The sequence below is a fragment of the Plectropomus leopardus genome, unplaced genomic scaffold (genome assembly GCF_008729295.1).
Source record: "Plectropomus leopardus isolate mb unplaced genomic scaffold, YSFRI_Pleo_2.0 unplaced_scaffold6874, whole genome shotgun sequence".
NCBI classification, from domain to species: domain Eukaryota; kingdom Metazoa; phylum Chordata; class Actinopteri; order Perciformes; family Serranidae; genus Plectropomus; species Plectropomus leopardus.
This window is the reverse complement of record NW_024675643.1, coordinates 3174-11560: the sequence shown is the minus strand read 5'-3', so window position 1 is coordinate 11560 and position 8387 is coordinate 3174. Positions and strand designations below refer to the sequence as shown.

The window sequence follows — 8387 nt, the reverse complement described above, 5'->3', positions numbered from 1 at the left end:
TTGCGTTGCGTTGCGTTGCGTTGCGTTGCGTTGCGTTGCGTTGCGTTACCTGGAAGGTTATCCAAGGAAGATTACTGTAAGAATTTCATTGCATACAACAAAATTAAATGATTTTTCCAAAACATTCAATGCTTTTTACCGATTCCATGACTTTTCCAGGCCTGGAAAATGTGATTGGGAAATTCTATGACTTTTCCACAACTTCGAATTGTGTCAGATTGTAATCTTTTCTATTGTATTATTTCCAGGATGTGTGTGTGAGTTGCTATGCAGAAGTTTATTTTGGCGTCAGTTTATAATTCTCCATGGTGACTCATACTCATATGTGTGTGTGTGTGTGTGAGTCTGTCAGGAGTGTGTTACACGCACCAACTGAAGTGACATCTTTTTGTCCATTCTCACTTCCCCCTTTGAGTTTACTCGGCTCCTCATCCTGCAGCACAGAGACATGAAAATGTACAGCAGACAGTCTAATGTTCACCACATTGACACAGAGCGCCCCTCCTCACTGCATTTTTCATGTTACATATTATCTTGTCTGTTAATTAGTCAACAAACTGTGTCTCAGTGAGAAAATGTGCAAGACTCTTTCAGTTTATTCTGCTGACTAAAGCAGTTCGGAGTAGCAGTAGCACTTCTTCCCAAATCAGTGAATAATCTATGTTTCTCATATATTGTACATGAATCGACTTGATTTTGCAGCGATAATAGGGGGATTAAAATCACTTAATAACTGGTTACTGAATACCAGACTGGAGAAGTAACAACAAATGCAAATTTAGCAAAGTTGTGACCACTTCCTTTGTGGTAAAAAAAAAAAGAGGAAATGCCGTTGTGTTGTGGTGAGATGTAAATTCATGCTATCAAAGAGGGAAAAGATCATGACGGAGAAACAGTATAAAGTTCTTTCTAATGTCAGTTATCTGTCATGATTTCACTGCTCACTATGACAGATTTTCATCTCAATTAACACAGTTCTTAAAAGAATATAACACTCAGACCGTAGAGTAGCCAGCTAAGTCTTGTCTTTCTTGTGTTCTGCTAAACAGAGAGAGAGCTCTGCAATAAAATGATGAAATGAGTCAATGCATGGCAAACACTGGGATAATGTATGAAGCACGTGCATTTGCCTGCGTCACCTGGTGGGAGGGGCTTAAGACAGAAACATGACCTGCAGGAGGGTTTTAAATTCAATTACTGCATTTCATCTTATCTTCTTTTCTGGACAGCAGTTTATGGTTCATAACAAAAAACAAGACAGACTGAAATGTCCCCTACTGTTAAGACTTTCTAAACTTTGGGAGTGACAAGTGTACATGTAAAGGTTCTCTATAATATTTCAAGAGGAGACTTGAAAGAAAAATATAGCAGTGAGAATAAAAGAACATATTAAGGTCATTTATATTTCACCCACTTGGCCGAATTATCTTTTCCATAACATAAATATCATTACGTATATCTACCCACTCCTGTGTTGTTGGGGGGTTCTGTCTTTTCTGCTTTGAGATATTAAGTCTCAGCAAGAAAGCAATGAAGCACATTTCCTAAAAGGGTCTTAAATTTAAAGCTACACAGAAAAATGTTTGATGATGGAACACAATTTACAATTTACAGCTGTAAATGTATTAACTCTGTCATTTCTAGTTTATATTGTACGTGACATGAAAGAATATGTAAATGTGTGTCGTGTATGTGTGAGTCTCCGAACCTTTTCAGGAGGTCTGAATATATCCCTAACATCGGGAACATGCTGCCTGTTGCGTCGTCGTAGCAACGTCTGCTGTAGCGATGTCACCCGTCGTTCTACCGCTGCCGCCTGAGATCTGGTCAGTGTGGACAGAAACACCGCGCTGTCTTCTTCCTGTCAGTCAATCAATCAGACTCAAGCGTCAGTGAATAGGTATATAATATATCTATACAGTTTTGTGTATATATGTATATGTATATACAGCATGTAAGTATTTGGATGTGTGTGTATGTATGTGAGTCTGTGTGTATGTATATTTGTTAGTGATGAAGTTCACAGATTTATTATTAATATTATTATTAACTTATTAGCCGAAAAGGGGAAGGAAATAATACGTTTATACGTCCTCCGACTCCTTTTCAAACGTGAGATGCAATTTCTTGTTGCTTGTTTGAATCTATTCACTGAGTAATCATCCATTTTTGTTATTGCCATTTTCTATCTATCATCTAACTATCTATCTATCTATCATGGCAGAATTAAAGAGTAGACTTTACGCTCACTGAGAGATTTGGACTGCAAATATGAATCTGATAAATTGTGACTCAACCTGGTCTAAGTATTAAAATAAGAAAAAATTCAACACCTGATCTTGGTCGGCTGCTATTGAATCATCAAACAGCCGTGCAAGCCCCGCCTCTGTGAGCCACGCCTCCTCCTGCTCGCCCTCTGAAAGAGAAAATGAGAGGAAGATAACAGGACTTTAATTTTTTTCCTATCACAATGCTGTGACTCACACTGAGGGAGAATCATTTTAAAATGAGGACAGAAGTTTCTTTTTATCTCCATTTAAGACACATTTCTACAGGTGCAGGAAAGGGAAAGGTGGAGCCACACACAGAGCTGGACACAAATACTTCACAGGAAGTGTGTGTTTGCTCTAGAGAACAATAGTTTTCATAAACGGACTAAATATGACAAACACACACAAGAGCTGCGTGTCTCGTGTGCAAGGCGACGCAGAGTGTGTCTGCACAAGTCTGAGCGGGCAGAGCGATTCTGATAAACAGCTCGTATTTACGTTTCGTAACAGCCTCACCTGAGCAGGGGTCACCTGCCCGCCTGAGACTGAGAGCTGAGGAGGGATGTTTTATATGATCTCCCCGAATACTATAAATTTGCTTAATTCACCTTTAAAACTAAATATTATGCATTCAATAGTCAACATATACAAAGAGACTGTCTGTTTATATCCACTGATTAATGTTAAGGATTCCTCATAATTTTTCAAGTGATCACAGGAATATATTTATATATTTAAACATCAAATTGAATGATTTACCTTTTAATCTCATCAATTAATCTGTATCAACATTTCAAAGCCAAACTATATCAGATTTGCCACTTTTTTTTAGATGTTAGAGGGTTTTTTGTTTTGTTTTTAGTTGTTTGACTTCTTGTTTTGATGTTTTAAAAGAAAACCGGAAATTTAGCTTTTTCAAGGTTCAAACATGGGACTTTTCTAAACTGATTCAGGAAAAATGCTTTTTTTGTCTGTATGTTGTGTAAGATGTCCTCAACACAAATGTATCACTCATTGTCAGGAATTATTTATCAAATCTTTTTCCAGCAGGACCAAAAATTTAAAAAATGAAAATATTTCCTTCACAATTTAATAGTATTTCCTCTTTAATTTATGAGAGACACAAGTAACGTGTTTTATATTTCCTGTGAGTATCATACACTTAATCTTATTTCCATATTTGACTGCATAATTGTCAGTATATGGTGGCACTGCAGTTGTAGCGATGACTGATTTGACCAAAGAGATGCTAGTGACGGCTGAGACACCGCCAGTTATTTTTTAGACTTTGCCCTGCAGGTGACTCTTCGGCTCCCTGCAGGTGACCAGGTGTGCACAGTGTTGGCACAGTGTTGGCTGCACAGTGCATAAACTGAATAAAATAATGAATGTAGCTACTATGACCTCCGTCATTTTGAGTTTGGCATTTCGGCTGTTGCCACCTTGGTTGTTTTGGAGCCAAAAGTGACTATACGTGGACAAGCGGGTGAAGCTGTACCAGCTGTAAACATGCTTATTTCTGCTGTAAAGTTGGGCATCTTAACATATGAGTCTATGGCAGTGAAACTGAATAGATATTCAAATCCTATACTTAAATCTGGCCCCCGATCGGGTGCCAGGTGCCCCCAAACCATTTTGTAATTCAAGATGAAATAAAGTGATTCACACTGGGAATTGTTTTTGTACTTATAGTTTACATAAGGTGCCAGAGGGAATAAAACAGTATCAAAATAGAGCTTATTTATAAAACAAAAATGCCAGTGGAGGATCCCCGCACCCCCGACAGAGGTCCTAGCTAAGCACCTACTGTGTTTAAGTCCAAGAAACGTCCTAAAATCCTAAAAATGTCCTGAAATCAAAAAAATGTCCTAAAATCCGAGAAATGTCCTAAAATCCTACAAATATCCTAAAATCCTCAAACTTGCATGGTGCTGCTGAGACTTGTCATTTTATAAAAGCAGGTTACGTGTCCCTGCTGTAAATCAAGAACTGTACACCAGCAGATGAAAGAAAAGGAGGAGATTTATGTCTCTTGCAGGTCTGTCCATGGACACGGAGTATCCTACCCTCAGGAATTTTCTGCTGCTCCTCCTCCTGCGCTTCCCCTTCTCCACCACCTTCTCCCCTCCCTGCTCCTCCTCCAGAGCGAGTGATATTCTCCACCTCCTTCCAATAGTCGTCCATCTCCAGCTCGTCCAGAGAGTCCTGCAAGACATGTAAAGACACATATATACAAATGAGGATTTTGCTATTTAGTTTCAAGTTCCCGTTTGGGTTTCATATCTTGTTCCTGTACTGAATTAAAAGGAAATCTCTCAGAAATGACGCACAGAAAAAAAGATTGAATCACAGCACAATATTTATAGTCAGTCTCAAAAGTGGCCATAAAACACCTGGAATTTAAACACACATTGGTGCATGTTTCTCCAGCTCCCTCCGCTTTTCCTAAAAAGGCATTTCATTTGAGTTAATTTGTAGGATTATGTCGATATGTTGTTGAGCTCAGAGCAATCATCTGTGACGCTGAAAGTACAGCCGTCCCTCAGAGCTGTAAATTATTCCAAACATATGAGGGACAACATCTGAATGTCTGCCAACCAAACCCCCTGTAAAATTTTAAGTTACGATTTAGACGTTTACAGCAGACATTCTTACCCTGAGCTTGTGCGACAGTAAAAAAAAGGTCGTTGCCTGTGAATCCAACCACCACTAACAGCCGATAACCAACATATGAGGATGATTTTTTAAGGAAGGCAAACAACAACGAGTCATAAAATAGTTTAATAATGAAACTGGGTTATTTTTAAAGGTGTAATGACTTTAATGACTTTTGTATTCTCTGAATGGTAACTTTATTTTGTGATTTTTTTCTGTCATTTAAAATGATATACAGCAGCAGTGCAACTTGCAAAAATCCAAACATTGAGAGGCTGAAGGCAGCAGAACATTTACAGTGCACAGTTTAGTTTATGCGATTTCATTAATAACAGCTTTGAAAAACACAGAGCAGAAACACTTAATTACCTCATTTGGGCTCAAGATTTCCCTAAAAATAAGAACCCTACAGCTGAAAATTAAAGGGTAACTTTTCCTTTTTTAAACCTGGAATCTATTTTCCCATGTTTTTTGTCTCTCTGATGGACGTGACAATAGTGTTTGAAATAAGCCCATTTTGGAGCGAGACTGCAGGCTGCAATGTAACCACTCCAAGCATTTGTGCACCGTCAGTTTACATCCATTTATACTGCTTGTTTTTGCCACTGACAGGCTCAGATTTGTACTATTACTGTTTGACAACATTGTGGAAAGGATCCCTACAAAGACAGAATGACTAAAATCCCTCCTGTTTAACAAGAACAAGCCCCAAAATCGCTGTCACCAAAGTCACCAGACTCCATTTAAAAAAACAGTAATTTTATCATAGTAAAACACACTTCATTCAAAGTCGACAAAAACAAAATAAAACTAAGAAAAAACAGCTTTGTTCCTCTTTCCATTGTTCAAACAATCACCAACTCTGGTTTGGTTAAAATAAACGTCAAATTCACGCAATAAGATGTAGAAATATGCAGGCTCTACACACGCTTAAATTATTGTGAATTTAAATGGAGTCTGGTGAGTTTGGCCGTCAAATCCTACCTGTGAGTTGCAGCGCTGACACGGTGGCCGCGCTCTGGACCTGGAGTTGGGACTGTGTTTGGGGCTGGAGCCGGACTTCGGGCTGGAGGGGGGCTGAGGTTTAGGGCACACGCCAACACTTGGGTTGAGTAGCGGCGGTGGGTCAGTGCTGGAGGTTTTCGTGCTGCTGATGGTGGTGGAGGATCCAGATCTGTCTCCATGATGTGCGTTCTGGTTCTGTTGGACTGTGTAGTGGCCTGTTCTGCGGCTACGAGAGAGACAGTCGGGCACAGAGACAGACACAAAATCAGTTTGCACAATCTTTGACAACACGTCAAAGCCGAGCCAACGTGCCCCATCAAAAATATTCATTTTGATTTAGAAGAATTTGTTGCTCCCGGACGGTTTCTCTTAAAACTATGCACTTTAGACCTCAGTTAACTCTTTGAAACCTGAACAAATTGGCTTAAATGAGAAGGCATTGAGCAACTTAAGAAGAAATGATCCCCCCAAAAAATAGCAAGAAATTAGTAAAAAAAAAAAAAAAAAAAAAAAGAAATAGAAATTAATAGTAAAAGTTTTCTAAAAATTGTAAAAAATAAATAATTTGAAAATTTTTTTTAAAAAATTAAAAAAAAGAAAAAAAATGGCCTGACATTGTTTTTTTTCCAAAAGATGACAAAATATATACTTTTTTCATTTATTTTTGTCATTTTGATAATTTTAAGAACAGTTTTTCCCAAGCTTTTTACTTTTTTCCCTCTAGACATGTTTCCCTACATTTTAAAATGTAATTCTGTAAATCTACTAATTTTTTGCAATTTGAGGAGCATTCTTGTTCATTTGTTTTTTTTGTCTTCCCATGTTTATAAAAGAAATCGCACCAATATGCACACGGTTCAAAGGTTTCAACTCTTGTGACAGGCGTCTGAAAGCAGCATAAGAAGAGTAATGACGCTCCAGGTTTCAAAGGTTCAACTATGACGCTATGATATACGTCTCTGACCAGCAACTATCATAAAAGTATCCCTCGATTATAAATGTTTGATTGTCTGAGATCAATCAGCATTGCAGGATTATTTCAAGAGACAGTATTTCATTGATTTAGGTTTACTTTGCAGAGGTGTGAAGAGAGAGATTGCTTTAGACACAAGACGGTCAGTGAGTCAGACGAGCCAGCAGTGTGTCGAATTCCCGACCAGCCAGTTAATGAGAACAACATCAGCAGGGACTAAGAATAGCAGCTCTGAAACAGACAGCTCATCTCAGTCTACAGTCTACTAGTGCTGTTCAGCAGAGACAGTGTGAACCTGTTAGTGCTAATTATGGTTAGAATAACCTCATACAGGTGTCACTGTGATAATAGTGATTGTTTACAGTCTTATTTATTACACTCAGACACGCCTGAGTCGACGCCTGAACACATGCTTTATTATAACTGAGCCTTGACACCATTTTTTTTAAGAGAAATACATGCAAAATGTCCGACACGCTGTCCAGAAAAAAAGGAGCCCAGCTGCAAGTTGTTCTAAAACGTTGATAAGCAATGTAAATGGTATGATAACCTTCAATTTTTAAACTGCAGTTTACCTTCCTACCTACTTCCTACCTACTGCTACAGCCCTAATGTGAATATTGTGAACCTGCAATTTACAAAATTAAAATTACAGACGGGGCTTCTTTAGGAGCTATTTGTTATTTATGAGGGAGGAGGGAGTGTTGTAAAACAGGGGAGGCATGTCAAAGCACTGGGGAGGGACTTGTGTTTTGTTTTTTTGGCTTTGGGAAGTGACATAACTTCAACTGGTTGTATTGTATATTTATATGAAATGCCACCTGAACCCCAAAACCCGCCAGCAGATTGAAAGACATCTGCTGGCGGGATTGAAAGACATTTATCATGGCCAGAACTGTAGAAACAGGTTTTTTTTTACATTTCCGAGCACATGTGCGATGAACGCTTCTCTCAGGAATATCATTTTATTCATATTGTTATGAAATTCAATTTAATAAAAATCACTTAAGCATGTCATCTAAAAAGAAATGCTAAACTAAACAGTTTGCATCATATGCTATAAAAAAAACCCATTAAATTCTACACTCCAGCACGCATGACGATGGTGGAAAACCACGGTCATTTTCAACTCCAGGATTTATTTATTATATTTTTGTGTTACTTTTAACTTTTAAACTTCAAAGTGAAAAAACATAACTTTATTGTTGCACGTGAGGCCTTAAAACAGCCCTTTAAAATGTTATCAAATTCTCTCATTCTGAACGGTGTCACAACACAAACACGTGGCCACAGAGCTCCAAAACAGATCATCGCTTCTGCTGTTAATCCTATTAGAAGTACTGCTGCTACTTCATCGTCATCATCATCAAACCACTGCTTATTAAAGGAAAATTGACTGAGCATTAAGCTCTTTTACAGCAATGCCCTGAATTCACATTACTGTATTAAAAAGATATAGAGCATATTATAGTAATCTCAATAAT

At 38.1% G+C, this 8387-nt stretch overlaps 1 protein-coding gene across 1 annotated transcript; it reads right to left on the bottom strand.

Annotated features, from left to right (window-relative positions):
- Positions 1-369: 369 nt before the first annotated feature.
- LOC121939962 (rho GTPase-activating protein 18-like) lies at positions 370-6260 on the bottom strand (the record flags this gene model as incomplete). The annotated part of the gene is made up of 5 exons (XM_042482863.1): positions 5910-6260; positions 4337-4475; positions 2334-2416; positions 1709-1861; positions 370-433 (listed from the first exon to the last, which is right to left on the bottom strand). Coding segments are annotated over exons 1-5 (790 nt in total), but the record flags the coding sequence as incomplete, so codon positions are not given.
- Positions 6261-8387: the final 2127 nt, after the last annotated feature.